At 49.0% G+C, this 23,466-nt stretch overlaps 1 protein-coding gene across 19 annotated transcripts in view; it reads right to left on the bottom strand.

The window, feature by feature from the left end:
* The window catches only part of TCF4 (transcription factor 4), a 203,781-nt gene extending 193,238 nt beyond the window's left edge, over positions 1 to 10,543 (bottom strand). For 12 of the 19 annotated variants that reach the window (XM_090132422.1, XM_090132437.1, XM_090132426.1 and 9 more), the window contains exons 1-2: positions 8,398 to 8,489; positions 6,989 to 7,061 (exon numbers count right to left, since the gene is read on the bottom strand). In XM_090132422.1, the coding sequence (XP_089988548.1) occupies positions 6,989 to 7,061; positions 8,398 to 8,469 (145 nt within the window). In that variant the 5' untranslated portion in view covers positions 8,470 to 8,489. Of the gene's footprint in view, positions 1 to 6,988; positions 7,062 to 7,314; positions 7,537 to 7,557; positions 7,761 to 8,397; positions 8,490 to 8,931; positions 8,951 to 9,156; positions 9,403 to 10,423 lie in introns of those variants that run through there. The other 7 variants (XM_090132441.1, XM_090132438.1, XM_090132430.1 and 4 more) reach the window with 6 other exon arrangements.
* Between the last annotated feature and the right edge of the window lie 12,923 nt (positions 10,544 to 23,466).

Raw genomic sequence — 23,466 nt, 5'->3', positions numbered from 1 at the left:
TGGACTACGCACATGAATTAAGTCAGTGATTTTCTTATTTTCCCTCTCCCTCCCCAAGATTTCTGGACCCTTAAAATTATCCCAGTGAACGTCCAGTCTGCTTCATAATGAATGTAAACTATAGAAGGGTTTTGTGCTTTGTTTTGTTTTGTTTTTTTAAAGTAAACTTTACTGAAACCGTTAGAAACAGGCCGGGGCCCTGAAAGGATCCACAACATCAGCGAGAGCCCACGGGAAGAACCTCTCCATGCACAGGGGCAGAAGCACCCAGAGACCCTTCCACCAGGTGGAAAGAAAATGTTCGTATGGGACAAATCAGCTCCTGGGGGATTAAGCAAATTCCACCAGCGTGCTCCAGAAATACAGCAGTGCCTGTGAAGTTCTGTTTCCAAAACAGATCAATACCCAGACAGACGACAATGGGTCGCAGCTCGGGATCATCACCGCTCCCAACAGCTGTCCTGAAATACCCCATCCTGACCGACACAGCAGCGCCGTGCCCACAGCAGCTGCACCTCGCAGGAGGTGCTTCCTCCCCATCTCAGGATCTGGGTGCCAAAGCCACCTCTACTCACACCTGGCTCAAAGAGCAGCACGCCAACACTAGCCAGCAGCTCGGCTGCTTCTCCTCATGTGAGCATGGCTCTGGGTAGAGGACCCAGACCCAAGTAGGGATCCGGGCGCAAGCATCAGACCCAGGCTTGTCCACAGGCAGGGCCACCACGCCAGCTGCGAGTCTGGGAAGCTCTGGGCAGCACCAACAGGCCAGTCCTGGCATTGGGCTGGATCCCACTCAATGTCCCCCAGGGGACAGCTGAACAGACCCCTCAGCCACGCAGGCAGCATCGGCTGCAGGACGGCAGATCAGGAAGCCTGGTGGTGACTTCTACTTGGCCAGCAACAGCATGGGGTAAATGTCAACAAATTAAATGACTCAAGGGCTGTAGCTGCCCTTATCCCTCCTGCCTTCTGAGGGACAAGAGGAACGCTGCCGGCTGCCTGCGGACAGCTTTGCAGGCTTCAGAATAATAGACAGCCTCAGATTCACAGCATCCAAAATTATTCCCACTTCTGGAAATGTAACTGTTACCATTTTCCAGCCACGCTCTGACTGCACCCAGCTCTCCAGCACTATTTATCTGCGAGAATTTTGGAGCAAGGTCTTCAAAGACACCAACCCTGCTCTGTACTGAATGGTCACAGCTCTGCTGTCCCGGCTCGTGGGCTCGGATCTGTGTGACAGCATGGCACCAAGCACTGCGACCGCAGCCCCGGGGCCACCGGCTCTGCTCCCTTCCGGGCCCTCCTGACACAACTTTCCAGCTACAAAATGTAGTTTACCATTAGAAGTAAATGTTTGATCTGTAAAGCTTACAGAATGGCTTTGTTTATCATAGCAGATGAAAGAAAAAAAAGGGAATAATTTTAAACTCGAAACAAAACTGTTTATATGACAGCTTTTAGTGCTCCATGATTCTGTGCATTTAAGAGAGATTCAAGCAATCAGCAGCATAAACTTTCATTACATAGTTCTATTATATATGTTTATGTGACTTGGTTGCTCGTCTGTTATTTAAGTGATCTTCTCGTTACAACAGTGGGGCAGAGGTATTTGCTGATCTTGTCAAAAAGCATCAGGCAGTTCACTGGCAGCGCCCTGCGATCCCAGAACAAGTGAGCTTAAACCCTTCTGGAGGTAAATCCAAAATGAAAGAGATTCTAAATTCAACAACTGTAGAACTACGGGGCGGGGGGAGCTCCTACACAACTGCTCCTGAATTGTGCTCCTGCACAATTTTTAAATTAATAATATCAATTTTTTAAAAAATTACACATTCCTTCCGCAGTAGCCAAAAAATAAGTGCAAGTGGTGAAAGATGAAAATTTGTAACCTGGTACTCAGAAGCCACCACAAAGGCTGACCATTATTTATGCCTATTTCATGTTTCCTGGGAATTCAGTCAATAGAAGCTGCTTTTGCCTACAAGAATCAATGTGGATCCAGGAGCGGAGAGAGCGCGGATCTCATGGGAAGAAGCCAACCTTCACCTCACACTGCCCGGTGCCCCTCTTTTCTGAGGCACCCTTCCTGAGCACACCGCACGAGCTCCGTACGCCTCCCCGAGCCCTGGGCAGCCCCCAGCTCCCCGTCCATCACATACACCCCCCCATGCAGAACTTCTACCCGCGGCACCATCCCCAGCACCATCCGTGACTGCAGACCTGGGCTGCGGCACGCGCCAGCATCTCCTCCAGGTGACATTTGGCTGGGTCTGGCCCCCGAGCCATCCAGCCTCTCAGACAGCTAATGTGTGTGTTTCTGAATTATTAAATGTATTCGGGAGCCCTGACAAGGTAGATATACAGTGATGATGACAAAAAGCATTTCTAAAAGAGCTGCAGCAGCCGGGAGGCACGGCTGAGCTGCCTCTCACTGATCGCACCCCACGCAGCCCTTTTGTGGACGTCAGCTCAGACCCTCTGCCATCAACCAGGGCTACTTCTCAGAAAGGAGAGGGACTTATCTCTCCATTTTTCAGTCGCCAAGGTGAGAGCTTAACCTCCAGCTTTGGAAAGAAGGCGGCTGCTTGCTGGGGTGTGCCTTGGGATGCTCCCGCGGGATGCGCCCCGGGTGGGACACAAACAGAAGGAACCTCTCCCATGCAGCACTCAACTCCTCCAAGCTGGCGCGGCAGTGCTGGACAACCTCTCTATAAGCAGAGACTCAGCTCCTGCACGTTAGCACGGCAGCATGAGGCTGACCCTGCAGCGCGGTCCCATCCTGCCCGCTTGCAGGGAGCATCCTGAGCGGCCGGAGCTGGGAGGCAGGGAGCATTCCTCTCCTTCATCAGAGCACACGGGGGTGGGAAGCATGGTTGGTCTTTGTGTACCCCAGCTACGTCCTGAAGCACATGAGAAGCATCTGTGGGGCCGCAGTCGGGGTTTCGGTACAGCACTGAGCACAACCACCCTTCAGCCACACACAAACAAGCACCATCACTACATCCCAGTGCTGCTTCTCCTTCCTTGTTAAAAAGTACCGATGCATACGCTAAGAATTCCTTTTTCTTTTTTCATTTTTAAATGCAATCCCAAAACGCCACCCGTGAGAAGACAAAAGCACTCTTCCAAAAATCCCATCACACTGCTCCTGCTGACACCACGGACCCGTGCATGCACAGCAAGGTGTGCCCAGGCTGACCACTCGATATCTGAACACCGCGTCTCCAGATGGAGGTTACACTGATTCAGTTCTGATAAGCAACTGATCATGGCGAAATGATGCCTCCTATCCTAAAGCCACAGCCCGAAAAATGTCATGCTGCTTCCTTACACTATTTTGCTGTCATTTGCTCACGGGCACGCAAAAAGTTATTCTAAAAAAAAAAGAAAAAAAAAAGAAAAAAAAAACTCAACTTCAAAACCGAGCGGAATTTGTGATTCCCTCATTTAGGGTGCATTAATTTGTCATCGCTGTTATTCTAATGCAGGACAAGCCTTAATCAAACTAATGGCGAAATTAAAAGCAAGTCTTTAAATCCTTTAAACTGACTTAGCCGTGCGCAGCGGTGTCTGTGCTGGAAGGATTTTCTGTGCTACAGGAGAGGCCCATCAGCCCAATTCGGGCACTCTAATGCTGCTCCCACCCACACAGCGCTCAAACACACACAGAGTGGGCAATCTACAGCAGATGCTAGAAAACTTAGGTAAAATGCAAGACTTAAAATAGAAGAAGCAAGAATTGAGCCCGATCGGGAAGATGTGGGCTTTGATTAACAGTTCAAAAACCGAAATATGCCAAATGTGACAGACCGAGCAAATTCCCCAGCGCCGCAATTGCTGCAAATCTGCTTCAAAACCCACCCTGCAAATCCAGCAGCACGATGGCCGCGCTCGGCGATCACAAACGTGGCACGCACTGAGCTCATGGCTAATGCCTGCGCCGTGGAAGCCGAACTATGCCGAAAATTTTAGGAAAGTTCATTTTATTTTAGCAACTGCCCTAACAACAACAACAACAACAACACAAACAGCAAACCTCGCTTCCTTCTACGGGGTGAGCGTTGCTCAGCTGAAGTCGCAGGTATTAACAAACACCATATAAATCTGAGCTAACTCCAGGGGAGCTTTCTCCAAAATCAGTGCAGCCCTCAGCAACTCCCCTGGTCAGGTCAGAGTCCCTCAGCCAGCATGGCTGAATTGTTTTAGTGCTCTCTGCTGAACACCTGCAAACATCAAACAAAAACTCCTGGTCCTTTGCTGGGTTGACAAAAGCCTTTCATGTGAAAAATGCTCCATGGGAATGTCACGGCTGTGGCTCAGGTTACATTCCTTTCTCCCGCGCAGCCCTCACCATTTCTCAACATGGTAAGAAGCCATATTTGTGAAATTAAAGATTAAAAGGAAACGTGGCTGTACTTTATTTCCATTCACACGTTACAAATCACAATGGAGCATCATATACGAGAAGTGTAAAAAAGCCATCAGGATGACTTTAAGCATGAAATACTACCACGCTTCCTAAACTACAGTTAGTTTCACTTCGCTGCTTGGGATTACTTTTCTTTGGGCCCTTTTTTTATTTTTTAGTAAGCGAAGTTTCAGCTTCATGCAGAGGAATGACACCCGTGGTTCCCCCTCGCAGCAAACGTGGCCGTTCGCAGAGGACCGCTATGGGAAGCTGAGGCTGCAGGAGGGCATCAGCCCAGCAGGAGGGACGCGCTGCACGCCGGCTGCTGGACCTCGGCGCTAGCAGGACGCAGATCCAGCACAACAACCTGCGTGCACGCATTGTGAAGCCCCCTGTAAAGCTTCCCCGCAGCTCCACAGAACACAGCCGGGTGTCCGCACGCAACCCCGCATTTCCCCAGCACGGCTCGCTGCAGGAGGCGGTCGGAGCACTTCCCAGCAGTGAGCCGAGCACCCAGACAGCTGCCAGCACAGCACACAGCCCTGCGGCCGCAGCCAGCGCCCATACAGACGTGCATTCTCACAACTTTTTGGACACCGCTGCTCGCTCGCTACACCTCTCCACGTCTCACACCAAGCAGCAGAGGTTTGGGAAGTAAATCCACGCCGATCTTCCCTTCCAAGAGCGTACCCTGCGCCGCACATCTTTGTGCAAGCAGTGTGCCAACACACAGAACGTGTCTGTACTGAGCCACCGAGCGGGGCACCCGCCCTGTGCCACCGGGCTGCTTGTGCACACACACAGCAGGATGCTGTGGGAGATCCCAGGCGCTGCCCAGGATGGGCCCTGCCTTAACCTTACCTACCTAACACATCATTTGTATCCGTTAAAGGATGTGCCAAGGTTACCTGAATGTTTTCAGGCTCAGAGACAACAAAAGCAGCAGCAGCCCTCCGCTTCCCTCACTGCTCAGATTCGCTCTGCTGTGTTATTTCTGATCGGAATGCCCTCCCAGATGAGGTTTGCGGTGCATTTATTCAATAGAGCTGCCCAGTTAATTGCTGGTAGACCAAGTGTCGTCGCTGCACTGGCCGCTACCTACGTAAGCATGGCAAATTGATTTGTCTGGCACAAATACTTTTTGCTTCCCTCCAATGGAAACAAATAAAGGGAATATTATATATTTGCTTAAATCGGGTTTTAAACTACGTTTAAATTCAGAAAGTGACAAAAAATGGGATTAAAACGTTCAGCCTGGGTAACGTGAGGCAAAACGCCTTTGGAAAGTTATTCAAACCTAACAATGTAATTCTCAAAGTCACTACGCTGGTAACAGAACCGAATCTGCAAAAATAAAGGATGGCATTTTGCAAGTCTGAGCAGAGTAAAACGCGTAAAACGAATCCTTAATAATTGTAGGTGGCACTCGGTGCAGCATCCTACAAACGCACGCTGCAGACTCCTGTCAAATTTCAAAGTCTTTCTTCGGAAATAAAAAGTTAATTAACATCTCGGCGCCTCTCCTAACAACGGTTCTGAGCAGCGCACCGAAGAGGTTCCTTTAACTGAGCGCCAACTGCCAACGCCAGGCACGGAGCTGCACACAGTGACGTGTTCCTATCTGGGTACCCACGGGCGCTCTGCGGCGGGTCTCATCCAAACGCACCGTCTGATGAGAGCAGCTCCGCTCCACCCGGCTCCCAGCCGCTCCGTGCGGCCGTCCTGCAGCTCCCAGCGGGGCCGGGGCTGCGTCCTGCACTGAGCACTGCACGCACCTCGCCCAGCTCCACAGCACAGCCAGGAGATTCCCAGCGCCTCGCTGCCTTTGCTAGTTTTACCTCTCATTTCTCAGGCGTATAAAAGCCTCCGCGTAAAGCTACACTCGCCAGACAATTATTGCACACATATGTTCCGCCGCAACCAACTCCGCTATTTCTTTTGTCATCCAGCAGTACTCCTGCTTTACAGAAGGCAGAAGTTGCCCACAGAGCCCGGCTGCAGCCAAACAAACGCACGCACAAACAAACCCTGGGCAGCGTCAGGGGCTCGCCAGAAGCGGGCGGATATTTGGAAAGAAAATGCCCTACTTTCCATCTTTCAATTCAGCAAAAAAAAAAAAAATCACCCTCCTCCGATGCGAGGAGCGCCGCCGCACCTTGAGAGCTCGGTGCCTGGGCTCGGCTGCGTGCTCCATTCATTATTTAATCCCAGCAGCCTTCCTTATTTACCGAATTAATTCCCGTGCAAGATGCTTTGATTCTCGCTTCTCAAGTATAAAATTGTGTATAAAAACCCTGGAGGCTGAATTAAAAAAATAATGACAGAAAACTTAAACTGCCTCACCTTGAACAACGACACAGACCAGGGATTTTAAAAAAATCATAAATCAATGCAAATGCTGCGAGAATGACTTGTGGAAATAGCAATAATAATACTGAGAGGAACAGTAGGAAGAATTCCACTCCGGTCGGAATGGATGTGCGCCCCAGAAGAGATTACCACAACCACAACAAAGGTAATGCCTATGGATAAATAACAGAGCATCGCAGCCGCGCGCTGAACAAAGCGGGTACGTACTTGAGCCAGTAAAATGTCCACTCGCCAAGGAAGTTGGTCCATTTTTGCCACTGCTCACGGGAGGTGAAAACATCTAAAAAAAAAAAAAAAAAAAAAAAAGAAAACGACAAAAAAGCAACACAGAGACGTTACTACGGGAAAAGCACTGTCAGCCAAAGTTCCTCCGCTGCAAACTCTGCCCAGCCCTGGGGACAGCCCCGGCACGGAGCCCCCCGGCTCCGCACCCCCAGCAGCACCCCGGGAAACGCAGCGCAGCCCCGCGCCCGGATCGCTCCCCCCAATCCTCGCTGGTTGAGGAAGGCGAAAAAAAGTTTGTTGGGCAAAACCTTGGCCATAAAGGTAGCAGCGTCCATCCGCAGCCCGCTCTAGGGTTCTCCTGTCATCCGTGTGCCCAGATAATGACCGTGCAAAGTGCCACCTGCCCTAAATCCTCATTCCGTCTCTAAGAGGAGCGCAGTCTGAGCGCGCCGCTCCCTCTCCCTCTCTCTCTCACCCTCTCTCTCGCTTGCATTTATTTCGACCCTAATTGGTTTCTCTCTTCCTCGACGTGTCTGGCGGGTAACACGCACCTTCCCTGAGTCAGAGCCTGCAAAAAGCCAGGGAACAAATGGAAAAAGTGCACCGAGCGACGAGGGGGCTGCCGGGCTGCCTGAGGCTGCGCTTCCCGGCCCAACTTCCCAAAGCCATTCCTCCGGAGCGCAGCGCGGAGCGGCGGCCGCAGCCCCGGCCGGGAGGAGCCGCGCTCAGCTCAGCGCCACGCGCGCATCCCGCGGCCAACCCGCGGCCCCTGCGGGAAGGGGCGAGCGCTGGAAGGGAGGGACGGGCGGTGGGGGAAGGAAGAAGGGCCGGGGGGGGGCTCGCGGGGCCGCGCAGGAGCCCCCGAGCTCGGGGAAAAGGTGCCGGGGAAAAACTTTCAGCGGAGGCAGTCGCGGATTTCCTCGCGCTTCCCACGTGCCGAAAATACCGAAGCCGGGGAAGAACCGAAAGCGGAATATCGGGATCTCATTAGGCAGCAATGAGTCCCCGCGACGTGCGATGGGAAGCGCTCGGCCGAGCGCCGGAGGTCGGCGCCGGGCGGCGGGGAGGAACGCTCCGCGATTTGGGGCGTCTCTTCTCGGTCGAAATCATTTTCGGCATCCGAGACGTTCCGAGCAGCCGCGCACACCGTCGCGCTTCCCATCGCAGACGAGAAAAACGCCTAATTCGGGTTTGGATTTTTTTTTTAAGCAGAAAGGTATTTACCGTGGCTGAAGCTGCCGATTAAAAATTACCCAATGCGCTCCGATCGCACTTCGGCTGGGTTTGGGTTGCCTTTTTTTTTTTTTTTTTTTTTTTAGTTTAACAGATCAGCTAGAAGCTATTTTTTTTTTTTTTTACAGCTGTTGTTAATTTCCACCGTTGTTTCTTACCGCACTGAAATCCAGTAAATCACTCAGTTCTTTGTCCGTCCCTAAGGCAGCCATTCGCTGTTGGTGATGCATTTTAGCAAAATCACACAAACCTAGAAACATGGAAACAACCGCAATCAGAAAGCCGGTCCCGAGCCCGCGGGAAGCAGCACAGTGGGGTCGGGAGGTCCGGATATGGGGGGAGGGGGGGGAGGGGGGAGAGAAGGGAGGGAAAAAAGATGGAGGGGCAGCAAAGCAACAACAAAAAGCGGTGGTGCGGTTCCAGAGAGCCGGGCACATCCACTCAGAGCCACGGGAGAGGAGGAGAGGAGGCGGCTGCGTGCTGCCCGAGCATCGCTGTGCAACAGGAGGTTCCCCAGCAGCCCGCAGCGCAACTCCGGCCGCACGGCTCCAACTTTTTCCCCTTTTCTCCCTTCTTCCGCGCAAAAGCAGCGCCGAAAGGCGGGGAAGGAACGGAGCGAGCAAACAAGCCGGAAAAAAAAAAAAAAAAAAAAAAAAAAAAAAAAGCAAGATGCAAAACGCAATAAAAATTACCAAAAAATAAAGAATAAAAGAGACGGGGAGAAAGAAAAGTGTCGGGGCGCCGGGACGGCGCCGTGCCAGCGAGCCCCGATTCCGCACGAGCGCCGAGGACGGGGGGCACCGCGGCACCCGGCGAGCGCGGAGGGCCCGGCCCGGCAGCCCCGGGGGGAGGGGAGGCGGGAAGGGAAGGCCGAGGGAAGGAGCCCCGCGCCGCGCCCCGCACCGCGCCGTACCCACCGCGCCGCGCCGCGGGGCCGAGCGGGGCCGCGCCGCCTCCGTACCGCGCTCATGGAGCCGCCGAGCGCCGCCCGCGCCGCGCGCCCGCCCGGAGCCCGCGTCCGAATTCCCCCATCTCGCGCACATCCACATGGCACAGCGCGGAGGGCAGAGCTGCACACACACACACGTGACGCGGACGCTTTGCCAAGAGGAACAATATTTTCCCCCTTCTATCCTCCACTCCCCTTTCCCCTTCTATTATCCTCTTCTTTTTTTTTTTTTTTTAATATCTTTTTTTTTTTTAATTTGTGACCCCCCCCCCCCCGCCTCCACCCCCGTCTCGCTAAGCGACGCTCGCGTTTCCGCTGCAAACTTTGCACATCCCCCCTCCTCTGACCCCCCCATCACTTTATTGCACATTTTCTTACCCTTCGCAGCCCCCCTCCTCCTCCCCCCCCGCCCCCCCCCGCCCCCAGCACTTTATTGCACGTTTTTTTGCACGGTTTTGGCCCGGCGAAACTTCCTCCTGCGGGAGGGCGCGGGGCTCATTGTGCGGCCGCACAACGCGCGCTTTGCGTGCGCGCCCCGCGCAAGTCGGGCCGGCGGCACACTGGGATCCGTCATTCAAAAAAGCGAAAAAAAAAATTTAAAAAAAAAAATTAAAAATTTAAAAATGCGCACGAGTTACTCTAAGAGCGAATTGTAACTTTACCTTAAATGGCCACAATTATGTTCACAATATTCCAAGGGAAACACACACACACATAAAAAAAAAAAAAAAAAAAAAGGGAAAAATGTGACTTAAAAAAAAAATATGGAAAAAAATTACAAAATGAAATCTTCTGCACGAAGTGCTTTATTATGTCATACAGCTAACAGAAAGTGCTGCGCCGGGCGCCTCGGCATTTTGCTGTGGGGTCACCCGAGTAGGGGAAAAGATGTAGGAATAAAGCGAGAAGTTAAAAAAAAATAACAACAAATAACAGCAACGATAATAAATAAAAGAAAAAGTAAAGGAGTAAAAAAAAATTAGTAAAAAAAAAATGAAATAGTAAAAAAAAAAAAAAAAGATGATAAAAAACGAAAATAAAAAGGATGGAAAATAGAAAATGATGAAAAATAACAGCGAGGAGAGCAGGTCCGACAACTTTTCCCCTATTGTTTTTACACACACGCGGTGACGGACACCGCTCGGCCGGCGGCTCTCTGGGACCACCTTAAAATTAAAAAAAAAAAATTTAAAAAAAAAAAAAGGAAAGCAAGCAAGCAGCACCACGACACCCACAGTCCCAAAGTTGCTCCAAGTTTACAGCGCTCTCCTCCTCATCCCCGCGGCCTCCCCCGCGGAGACACGGCTAATGGCACGCTTCCCCGCAGGACACATCGCGAGCCGCTCACATCCGGGCAATGCCCGCCGCCTTATAAGCGCCGCGCCGCCGCCGCTCGCAGACAATGACGAGGGAGGGAGGGAGGCGGGCGGCGGCGCAAAGATGGAGGGGCCCCCAACGCCCCCGGGCAGCGCCGCGACCTGCGCCGGCCGCCCCCTCGCGGAGCGGAACCGCCCGGCCCCGGGGTGCGGGATGGGGGCGGCGGGGAGCGGGGAGCGGTGCGGGAGAGCGGGAGGGGATCGGAGGGGAGGGAGGGAGGGAGGGAGGGCGGCGCGGGAGCGGGCGCGGGTGCGGGGAAGGCGGCGGCGGCGCTGGGAAGCGGGGTGCTGATCCACGGGGAGCGTGGGGAGGAGGGTGGGAAGTGGGGAGCCGCTTGGGGCGGCCGTGGGGAGGGGGGGGAGCGGGGTGCTGCTCTGGGTGGCCGTTGGGAGGAGTGGGGTGTTGCTATGGGCAGCAGTGGGGTGAGAAGTGGGGTGCTGCTGTGGGTAGCAATAGGGTGAGAAGTGGGGTGCTGCTGTGGGTAGCAGTGGGGTCAGAAGCAGGGTGTTGATTTGGGTAGCAGTGGGGTCAGAAGCGGGGTGTTGATTTGGGTAGCAGTGGGGTCAGAAGCAGGGTGTTGATTTGGGTAGCAGTGGGGTCAGAAGCGGGGTACTGCTATGGGTAGCAGTGGGATGAGAAGTGGGGTCTTACTCTGGGGGTGGGCATCGAGAGGAAGGATGGGAAATGGGGCACTGATCAGAATGGCAGTGGGGTGGGATGAGGTCAGGGTGCTGCTCTGGGTGGCTGTTGGGAGGAGTGAGGTGTTGCTATGGGTAGCATTGGCAGGGTGAGAAATGGGGTGCTGCTATGGATGGCAGTGGTGGGGTAAAAAGTGGGATGCTGCTATGGGAGTGAGCATTGAGAGGAAGGATGGGAAATGGGGCGCTGACTGGCATGGGCATGGGGAGGGATGGGATGGGATCGGGGTGCTGCTCTGGGTGGCTGTTGGGAAAAGTGGGATGTTGCTATGGATAGCAGTGGTGGGGTGAGAAGGGGGATGCTGCTATGGGTAGCAGTGGAGTGAGAAGTGGGGTGCTGCTCTGGGGGTGAGCATCGAGGGAAATGGGGTGATGATTGGAATGGTAATGGGGATGGATGGGATCGGGATGCTGCTCTGGGTGGCCATTGGGAAGAGCGGGACGTTGGTATGGGTAGCAGTGGCGGGGTGAGAAGTGGGGTGCTGCTAGGGGTAGCAGTGGGGTGAGAAGTGGGGTGCTGATCTGAAGGGGAGCATTGAGAGGAAGGATGGGATCGGGGTGCTGATGAGCATGGCTATGGGGAGGGTTGGAATTGGATGCTGCTCTGGGCAAGCAGTGTGGGGGTTGGAAGTTGGGGGCTGCTCTGAGTGGCCATTGGGAGGAGAGGAAAGTGGGGTGCTGCTCTGGGTAGCACTGGGGGGGGGGGAGAAGTGGGGTGCTGTTCTGGGGAGGAGCATTGGGAGGAAGGATGGGAAGTGCACTGATCAGCATGGTAGCAGGGAGGGACGGGATCGGGGTCCTGGTCTGGGTGGCCACTGGGAGCAGTGGGAAGTGGGATGTTGCTATGGGTGGTACTGGGGGTTGAGAAGCGGGGTGCTGTTCTTCATGGCAACTGGGAGGATAAGAAGTAGGGTACCATGCTGGCGGCCATTGGGAGGAATGGGGTGCTGGCTTGTATGGCTGTTGGCAGGGATGGGATCAGGGTGCTGCACTGGGGATCACGGGGAGGATGGGTTCAGGTACCCCGCTGGGGGCTTTGAGGAGGGTAAGGAGTGGGGTGCAGCCACGGGCGCCCATTGGGAGGGATGAGGTCAGGTCCTGCTGTGCATGGCCGTTAGGAGGGGTGCTGGTCTAGGGCAGGATGGCTGTGGGCCCCACCTCTTCCCCCTCAGCTTGCTGGAGGGTGGGTGAGAAGCCTTTCGTGGTTTCTCTTCCTTGTGGCAATACGAAGGTGGTCGAAGTCCAAACTTCTTCTGGGCAACAGAGCGGGACAGCTGCCCAAACAGAGAACACAAAGGGCCCCGTGCGCTGCTGTGGGTCTGGGGAGGATGAGCTGTCCCAGGGAGGTGGGACATTCCCATGGTGGACTGCAGCCCCTCGCCTGGTGTCCCCCAGAGCTGCCGTTCCCTGGGGCCTGCCCTAACCTCAGCCGGGGGGGTGCACATGGCAGCCGCCCGCTATGGGACGGGTCCTTCCTGCTCTTCGGATGGCTGTGCTGTTCGCACTGTGAGCGCGGCCCACCTCAGCGGTCCCACCAGGCCATCCGGAGGGCCCTGCTGACGCTGCCCGGTGCGCGCCCTGCTGGGAAGCCTCTCGATCCTGGGCACCATTTCCTCTGACGTGCTCCTGCCGTCCTCTCCTGGCCTTGCAGGCGCCTGCAGGGCTCAGGGGGTGTTCCTGGATGAGGCTGCCCTTCCCAGAGTGATGCCAGCAAGGTCACTTTCCAGCCTCTGGGTTGCAGGGCTGCTTCTCACGCTGGCAGCTGAGCTGGAGGTGTCCATGGAATTCCAGCAGGAGTCTCAGACGGCGTCCCTAATGCCCTCCCTTCTGTTCCCACCGGGAACGGCCGCGTGTCCGCCGCCTCCAGCAGCTCCAATGACGGCCCCTCTGGCCTCCCCCCAGCACGAGCAGTTGTGGCTTCGCCAGTGCCTTTGTGCCCTGCCCGCAGGGGAGGGGGCCGGAGGGGTGGCACCCCAGGCACGAGGACTCCATCTCCTGAGGGATGCTTGGGAGGGGACCTGCGGCCTGGCGCGCAGCGTGAGCGCAACATGGCCGCAACATGGCCGACGCTGTGGGACATCGCTGGCGGAGCCGCGGTGCTCTGAGCGGGCGTCCGAGGAAGTTCCAGGCACAGAGAAGAGCTCAGCTGGGATTTGTGCCTCGGGGGACCGGTGGGAACATTTAAGGGCAATAACGCAGCCATTATTAGTGCTTTTAGCGTATCAGCTTCAGTGTGTCCTCACCGACTGCCTCGCCGCACCCAGTTCAGTGAGCGCAGCCACGGAGACCCTGCTGCGGCCTGCAGCCCCGCTCCCCATCGCTGCTGCCCTGCAGGGAGGCAGGGCCGGCAGGCCCAGGTGCCCACGAGGGCTGGGCGCTGCAGGGCAGCCCTGCCTGGGGTCACGCAGCTGCGGGAGGGGTCAGTTTGGGAGGGGGTCCACGTTTCCCGTATCCCAGGGCTGGGTGTCACAGGGCTGGCAGGACTCGATGCAGTCATTTCCCTCTATTATTAGAGGTTTTTTATGGGTGAGTTATTAGTCCTTTGCCACCGGCTGCGGCCTTCGTGCTATACAGTGTGCAAAGAAAGGACTGTTCCGGTGCCAAAATGCTTATTGTTTAAAATGCAGATTTTTTTTTTTTTCCCCCAAAAGTAAACCAACATACAGAAAACCAGATTAAAAAATAGTGGGAGTCCAGAGACAAGAGAGAAGGGTTTACTTAATTATTTAACCTGGGATCTGCTGCAGTGTGCTCAGCAGCCTGCCCTAAGGAACCTGCTTTGGGAGGGGTTGGTCTGGGGGATCTCCAGAGGTTCCTTCCCACCCCTGAAATCCTGCAATTCCGTGGTTCTGTGTTCTCCAGACATGGAAGTGGAGCACTGACAGAGATCATAGATCGGTTGGAGTTAGACAGGAGCCTTAAAAGCCGTCTGGTCCCACTCCCCTGCAGTGAGCTGGGTCACCCACCCACAGCTCCGTCAGGATGCTCAGAGCCTGGTCCATTTCTGAATGTTTCGTTGGTACAATTCCCATTTATTCTGCTTAGGTATTTCAGTGCAGTGCATGCCTTACTGAAGATTGCTGCATTTCCTGGCCTGCTACTGCTCTTCATCATGATTATACTGGGCATGTCATTTCAATGTTTCAGAAGCAAGAAATTGTTAGTATAATAATTAGGGATGTGAATTACACCTGATTTGTGCCTGGTCTGCTCAGATATCAGCCATGGTTTAGCTCTGGATGAATCAAGTCATAATTAAATCCATTTTTAATATTAGCAATGGCTGAAACATTGGTTGTATTAATGCAATGTAAAAATGCTGTACTTTCGGGGAAAATAGAGGTAAATTATTCACCTCACAACAGTGAAATATTCATGGAACGCAAAATGTAAATTTACGGTGACATGTACAACTTCACACATAGCAACACAAGTGAAGCTGGTTTCTGTAGCAAGACCCTGTCTTTCTGGAGTACCCTCGGTTGGCAGACTGAAAATTAATGCAGAAGCTGCGCTCAATAATGGGCTTTGGGTTTTTGCTTTTAAATTAAATAGGAAAAAGAATAGCACAATCGCCATACTGGCCCCAGTGTTATTTATTTTGAGATTTTAATCCACTGTATTTTCTACTGTCCCCATATGTTCAGTTTTCAGCGTGCCGCAGAATTCTGCGTCGCCAATTCACGAGTGCAGATGTTGTTGCGGACCGGCAGGAGCTATTGGCAGTTGGGTCTTTTCCCACCTCCCAAGACATGTGAAGCAATTTGGATCCATGCGACGTTAGCTGAATTGTGCTGTTAACATGATAAGTGGTGCTACAAGCGAGAGCATTAGACAAAAAATTCACATCTTTAGGATCCTGAATGTGTCTGTTAGCTGCATGTCTCCAAAGAAATTTTGTCACCCTGTCTGCAGGCTTTAATAACACAACAGCAAAGTACTAGACTGTGTTTTGTTCAGGTTTGGGGCTACGGTTGTGTTCTTTTTCCTTGCTATAAAAATCCAGCAAAATCTGGCCTTACTATAAACCTGTGAGAGGTTGAGTGTGCACGTGTTCAGTAGGTACTCCCCATGCATTTGCAGATAAACTCTTTGGAAGTGCTACCAGGGTATTTTGAAATGCACACGCCTATTGATGCTGCGAAGCACAGTGTTGCCACGAGAATCGGTGCCATGGCAGAACTCGAGAGGAAATTGCTAATTCTGGCATGCCCAGCCTGCACGCCGTGTCATCCTTGAGTCTCGGAGCTGCATGTCAACCAGGGTGAAAAAAGCAGTGATGGAATGGCAGCTTCCTGGCGGGCCGTGCACTGGACCATGGGCCCTCTGGGAAAAGAACAGCAAGCGAGGAGGTTGGTAATGCTGGGAAAGCAGTCTGCAACTATGGCGTTGGTGCTGTCCTTCCTGGTGCCAGCAGCGAGAGCCAAGGCAGGAGGGAGCTGTGTCTGTGAGTCCCACTGGTGACAGCTCTGCACGAACCACCTTGGAGCCTGGGCAGCTGTTGTGATAGACCTCTGTTCTGAGCTGTTTGTTTGGTGAGTCACTTTTAAAGGAACGAGGCTGAAACCACATTGCTGCTAATGACTCTTTCCATAGGTGTGGCTTTCCTTTGCTTGAGTTTGCTCAAAGTCATGTGCAGTGAGAGGTGGTTTTTCAGGGACTGGCTTATTTTTGGCAGTGAATCTAGAACATGGCCGTGTTCTGCCCCGACGTTAACACCTTGCTGATGGCTCTCACCCACCCTTCACTTATTTACCGTTCAATTTTGAAAATGGACTGAGGACTACAGACCACACATGCCTACAAAATACTGCACTTCATTCATGATGGTACTTCAGATATTGAGCGTTAAACCCCCGGAAGAGAAAGCAAGTCAGTAATTTGCACCAGGTCAACTTGATTACTTTCTGATTATTTTCTTCCTGCTAATCTTGTCGATCAAAGAGAGGTGATCCAGAGCTGTCAATTATGTTTGGGATGAAGCACGGGTGGAGCAAAGTTGAACTTGATAAAATCTATAGAATAGACCAACAAAACACCAAACTGCTTGCTTCTCACCAACACCCACTCTCTTAAAAAAAAAAAAAGTAGGACAATTGAGCATAGAAAACATTTATCATTTCAACACAACCTCTCCTATATCTCTTTGTGCCTCCTCGTTAAATGGTGCTTTCTTCTCTGTAAACAAGGCCAAAACCAAGGAGACAGAATAAAGTTGAGGTACTTGAATTTGTGACTTAATTATGGTGTCGTTAGCAGGTTTCCCTAGATGTAAGGGCAGGACTGTGTGATACGTCCTGAGGAACGCATCTGAGTCCTGTGATATACCTGGTGAAATCATGTTAAGTATCTACTGCTGACTCTGCTGGGAATAAATGCGCCTTAGAAGACTCATTGCGCCCTGCCCAGCCACGGAAACAAGTGTGCCTTCACCTCTCTTTGTTCTTAAATACAAGCAGTTTGTCACCAAAATAACGCTTGAAGTAACCTCACTAATTTCAGTACGCTTTAACCGAGAGCAGGTTTCATCTGTTGCCTCAGAAATATTGGATTCCCGTGGAAAGATAAAACAGGAGGGAGAAAAATATTCTCCTTTACTTGTGTGAATTCCTATTAAAACATCATTTACTTTCTTATTCCCTAATGGAAGAGGATGCTTGATTTCAATTAAAATGAAATGTCATCATTTTGGGACGCTCTGCATAGTTTTAACAGATACGCCTCGTGTTCATCCTTTAGGGAGAAGACGTTGGATTTGTATAAAGGCCAACAGGTACGGAGGATGCTTCACATTCGTTGCCTGTGTATGTATCCTACCAGCACCCTGTTCAGCTGAACTCAGCCGGGGCAGAGGATTTTCCCTTCTTTTCCACCCGTGTTAGTTGCAGGTGTTCAGAGCAGTCTTGGTTCCACCTCTCTGCTGACAGACTCCCTCCATCTGCAGGCTCGTGTGTGGGTCCATGGGTGCCAGCAGCCTTTCCCAGTTGGAGATGCTGCATCCTGCAAGTCCGCACTGTACTGATTGGCAGCAGTGCTAATTGGTGATGTTTTGCTCAGAACAAGACTGTATGGTGCACTATGCAGTTGAGGGAAGTCTACAGCACCGAATTTTACCATAAAAAATATGTATACCTATATATATAAGTTCCTGTTGAAGCATCATGCTACACACTATTTTTTAATTCAAAGGAGGTGTCTCTTCCCCCCACCCCCATCCCAGTGTAAATAAAAAAATAAAAAAAAATTTAAAAAAGTAGAACTCAGGGGTTGAGGTAAAACTGTTTACTAAGACAGGGAAAAGGAAAATAGTTGTGACTGTACATACACAGAAGTGTCTATAACAAGTGATGTACAAGCAGTTGCTCACCACACTTGACCGATGCCCAGCTAGACCCTGAGCTTTGGAATAGAGCAGAATGAATTCCAACCCCTTCAAAACTCCTTCCACGTGATGCCATATGATATGGAATGCCCCTTTGGCTAGTTTAAGTCAGCTGTCCTGCTTCTGTTCCTTCCCAGCAACTTGGGCCCTTTGCTGAGAATGGCCTTGGCTCAGCAGGACCCTGCCAACATTGGTGTGTTATCAACAGTGTTTTTCTCCTAGAACCAAGACATAGCATCATACCAGACACTATGAGGAAATCAGTTCCGTCCAGCTGAAAATAGGACAATATCTTATCCTTTTGCCATTTAAATTTGGCATGTAAAAATTTCTTTTCAAGGCGCGTTACAGTGCAGTTGTTCTGTCAGTTTACTTCACTCGAGCAAATGGGCATATGTAGGTAGTTATGGAAATATGCTGGTCGTGATGACAGCTCGACTAAGAATACGAAATGTGCAATAAAGCAATTTCTTATAAAGATTTCAGCAGGTATCTTTAGTATTTCCTAAAGAACCAGCATCTGGAAAAAATGCTCTTCTCATGGAAACGTTTTTAATACAGTACATTTTCTTTGAAAAAAGACAGGGAAATGTTAATTGGAGGTGTGCATCGTAGCCAATTAACTTGGTAATGCACCTGTAAAACTAGAAATAGTGTTATTCTTTGTCTACTGCTTGCCATCTACTATTAATGACTAAAGTGCAGAAAATACTCTACTTACGATAATATGATTTGTGGCTTTCTTCACCAAGTAGACCTATTAAAAAGTAAGAAATGTTTGGAATGAGGTATGGCACCTAAAATGCCCGTTTCACAGAAGTTTGCTATTCTGTAACGTGAAACAAAAGTGTGTCTGGAATGTCCAGGCTCCTGGATGCAGTCAGTGTGATGAGTGTCACTGCTGATGATTTACAGTCATTTTGCATGAGCAAACTAAACAAAGTTCTGGGTAACAGACCTATTTTGTCTTCGGCTTTTGAATTGAATTAACATACAGTACGTGTGAAAAGAACTGTGTTCTTTTTTTTTTTTTTTTTCCCTTGGGACTTTCTTTATTTTCTATTCTCCTAATCTGGATTTTCAAAATTAGTATTTCGGAAACGCTTAAATTTGAATGTATTCTGGAAAATACCTAATAGTGTTTTCCTTGTATCAAAATTTTAATAAATGTTTTAACTTTACATTTTCATTCCAAATGAGGAAGATAAAATGTCTTGATCTGCCCCTTGAAAAACATCCAGCATAATTTTCTCCCAAGTGTGTGAGGTCATCCATCATAAAGCTGCACAGAATGTTCCTGTATTGCTCTCTTTGCTTCAGAAACTCAGTAATTTGATTGATAAAAGTGTCTTACAATTCCTCACATGAATGTGAGCATGGCAATATTTTTGTTATCAGTATCATCCTTTAACTCGAGTAGTTCTTCCTTTCTTTGCTTATCACTAATAATTCTCATCGTGCTGGGATAAATGATGTTCTTACACAGTGGATTCTCCATTCTCTTCTAAGTAGCCCTTCCCTGTTTTTTATTTTTTATTTTTTTTTTTTTTCATTTTGAATTAATCTTTCCCAAACAGGTTGAATAGAATTATATTCAGTGTCCCATATAAAGCCTCATTGCATCTTGAACAGTGCAATTAATAGTTGCCTACATGCTAGAAGTACCCTGGCTCACATCTTAGGATCACTTTTAATTCTTTCAACTACATCTGATGTTTAACCTGGAATTCAGGAACACGTCCAGATCATCATCCTGTATCATTTCTAGTCGATGCTTTCCAGATTACAGCCTTTTTCTAACAGTTATCAAAGAGACTCATTATACCTAATCTCAGCAGGCCAGATTTGGATCCACAAGAAGTGTCAACAACAGCTATGAAGAATTGTTCTCATCAGATCCCCTACCAAACTGCAACTGACTGGAGACCTGTTCTTCAGGATGGCAGTCAGATAAGGAGAATCCCTCACCGGCTACACTTCCCATTACATACCCTTGCACCTAATGTACTTTCTATTGTTTTGGTCTTCAGTGAGCAGAACTTCCAGTGTGATGCTCCCATCATTGCTGCTGCCTCCTTTAATTTGTCACTGGAACGTTTTATTAGCTTACTCCTCCCTTTCTGCAGAGATCTCCGATGAAATAAGCAGTAAGATCATTTCCAACACAAACCCTTGGATTGTACTCTTAACAGCACTTTCAGAAAGCTTACCATCACCTTCTCTTTGTTAGTTAATTGTGTTCTTCAAGCTGACCAATACTGTTCGTGCATTAGAATATCAAATATTTCCAAGGTCTAATCACATATGATCTAGATTGCTTAAACCATAAGGTTAGAGGAAAATGTTAGATTTGTCTAATATGATCTGTCTTTCATAACTCCATGTTTTTATATCCATGTGCTTATTGTTGTTTTATTCAAAACTTAAACATTGCATAGCACGAACTCGAGAAGTTTGGCAGCTGCTAAGATTATTTTTCGCCCATTTTCTGAAAAGATGTCCACATTCATTGTGCTTCAATAGTATGTCTGTATTCCTGGTTTGACAGACTGATGATTTAGCATGCCAGCTCCTTAAGTCTTCTGGGCTGGAGATCATCCCCAGATTGAGCACATGTTAACGTTTTTGCATACAGCTTTCGTCTTAGATGCTATCATTTAAATTTCTTTGGATTTATTCTCATTAGTAGTTCCGTTTGTAGTTTTTGCACTGAGCTAATATTCCTTTTTATCTGTGTGAAGGCAGTGCAGAGCTTTCAAGTTCTACAAGACATTGCTGTAATCTCAAATGTAGTTTTTTGTATAAAGGTTGCCATTGGAAAGTAGAATTACCATTAAGAAGAATTTAATTTCGTTCCAGCAGATGTTGAATTCACAGGATCACAGACCAGCTGAGCCCAGAAGAAACCATTGGGTCTTTCTGATCCAACAGCCTCCCCAGGATTGGATGCAGAGTGCCCAGGTCCCCGTCCAGCTGAGTTTTGAAGACATCCAAGCAGGAAACTCCAGCTCTATCTGGGAAACCTGTGGCAGCACTCTGGCACCAGCACAGTGACAAAGTGCTTCTTGATGAGTTAGATATTATGGACTTCTTTGTAAGATGTGCTAGGAACATAAATCTTTTGTGTATCTATGGCAGGAAAGAGTGCCACGGAAGCTTTCAGCATCTTGTGTCAATGGTCAGTGGTCAGTGGTATCTACAGCCATTTCCTGAACATTATGAGATTTGAAATATCTACTTCACTATTTCAGAAAGTTACCATCTTTCTCAGAATCTACAAAACAGCTGTCTGTTACTGTCTCCTGAAGAGCCTAAATCAGGAAAAAGTGTTCTTAAGACATGTGGGAAGGAGATCCTGGGTTCAGGTCCATGGCAGCACTAAGCTGGTGGTGATGTGCCGTGGCTACGCCTTCAGAGAGGTGGGACAAGCGTCGCCATTCGCACAGGAACAAATATGCTGACTCAGTCATAGGAGAACGCTAAAGAAAATGTATCTGCTTGGAGATGTTTTTTCTATATTCTTTCATCCTAGAATTTCATAGAATGAGAATAACAGTTTCTTGTTTGTGTTGAAATCAAACATGCTTGTTCTTCACTTGCAAAAATAGGAAACTTCTTTCAAAGTGACACTCTTCATGAAAGAATGGAAGTGTGCAGCTGCTGTATGACTAAGTGATTAAAAACCTGATGGCTAATTCATTTTAGGTGATACGTTTGCACTCAAGGCCAAGTATCATAAAAATAGCTGCTTAGCTTTTCTTTCTAGCATTAAGTAAAGCACCAAAGAGTTTTCAGTAGGCTGGCAAGATTTTCCATATGCAGTTTTGCCCAACTGAAGTCAGGCTACGACAGCTGGAATTGTCTTTTCTCTAATATTCCTCCTTTATGCAGTCTTCACCTTCATAGGTTTTACTAGACAAATGGTTTTAAACTGTGTAAGGCTGAGGGGAAAGTTCACAACATTTTATAAATCTTGCTTGGAAAATGCCAAGATAGATGTCATTTTCTTGGCTCGTACATTGTGTGCAGGGAAGAAGAGAGTTTAGAGAGTTCATGAGCTTGAATAGTCTGCTCACCAAAGAAGTATTATTTAACTTACTGAGTGCTATTTGGAGACCTGACATGTCATACTGTCGTTAGTATTGTTATATATTATTTTTGTCACTGAGGTTAGATGCGTAGAAGACAGAGATGCTTGATTTTGGGTTCTGTGTGCTGATGTACGTCGCTTGTCCTTATAATCGAATTAAAAGATGATGTAACAAATACACGGGAATAAGAACAGAAAGAGGATGAAGAAGAAAATAATTGAAGTCATACATAGTGGCTGGATTAGTTATTTGCGCAATTAGCTATTTGAATTAGCTACTTGACAAGTGGTATGGAAGGAAGAATAAAGGGCTATCTCTGTCAAAGACAGTTTTTTTAGTGAAGCTGCTGCTGTAAGTGTATTATGATTTAAATATAAAGAGCTTCAGGTTTCAGTTAAATGGATTTTGATTCTGCTTATTTTTCTAATGCTAGATTTGTTTCATTTCTGTATTAAGCTCCTTTTATTAAACCAAGCAGTGTATGATAGAAATTTCAACCTTTGTTTCAAGTGCAGTTCAGTTTCCTGGGAGAAGCCTAAGACATAACCTAACAATTTTTTTAAACACTTACTTGTGCTCAACAGAGATTGAACATAAAATCTCGGGATTTATTGAAATGCTCTGAACTGGAGAAACAGGTATACAATTATTTCTAGATATTGGATTGCTTTTCAGCTGACAAACTCATAACTTTACTACTGTGTTTTTCTGACATGCTCACCAGAGGCTTGATTATGTCTATCCCCATTTAGTTAGGTAGAGTGCCATCTCAGCTGGGGGAAACAGAGAAAACAGCTACTTGAAAACAATTAACTATTAATATTTGATCAAAATTAAATTGATTGTATGGGATGAATGTGAGGTAGGAAATTATATTAGAATTAATTTTCACAGCAAATTGGTTTCAAATTTTTGAGAAGGAACCAAAAGTGAGTTATGGACCCACCAGTCCAATGCAATCAGGTCCAGGAGACTGGAATCTTCAAGTCCTTCACACGGCAAGCCACTAGTCTGGAATATCTTACATGGCTGATTTTCCAGAACCACTTCCTTTAAGCTGAAGAGCTGTCCCAACAGTGGAAAGGCAAGCCTGAGTGGCAGGAGGCCTGGGCAGTGAATAGACGCAAATAGAAAGAGAGGAAAAGGTGGAAGCAGGGCATCCACATCACAACTTAAGATCATCAAGGGCTGTGAGATTTGTACAGAATACAACAAAAATATCAAATAAAATAGAGGAACTTATCCGAAACATGTCTTTCTTCATTGTAAATGGATTTTCCATAGAAATTCCAGAATATAGCTGAAGGAAATGGAAAGATCTCTGGGACCTCATTACAGTGATAGGTTAGTAGTTTATCATGAGAACTTCATTGGAAATTAAAGAAGCCCATAAAAAAAAATATTAGTAACTTCATATAGGAACTGTAAGCGATAGCCTACTGGAAGAGAACTCATTTCAGAGATGGAAAAAAACAGAAACGTAGAAGTACAATGGCAATAAGGTTGTTATAAAGATTCTGTACCATGTCAGAAATTTAAATGAAGGTTGTCCATTTTACATAGTACAACAGAATCACAGAGTCACAGAATCATAGAATGGCCCGGGTTGGAAGGGACCTCAGGGATCATGAATCTCCAACCCCCTGCCACATGCAGGGCCACCAACCTCCACATTTCATAGCAGCCCAGGCTGCCCAGGGCCCCATCCAACCTGGCCTTGAACACCTCCA

This window comes from Phasianus colchicus, chromosome Z (assembly GCF_987193195.1).
Source record: "Phasianus colchicus chromosome Z, bPhaCol1.hap1.1, whole genome shotgun sequence".
NCBI lineage: Eukaryota > Metazoa > Chordata > Aves > Galliformes > Phasianidae > Phasianus > Phasianus colchicus.
The sequence above is the reverse complement of the archived record's forward strand: the minus strand, read 5'-3'. Positions and strand labels throughout refer to the sequence as shown.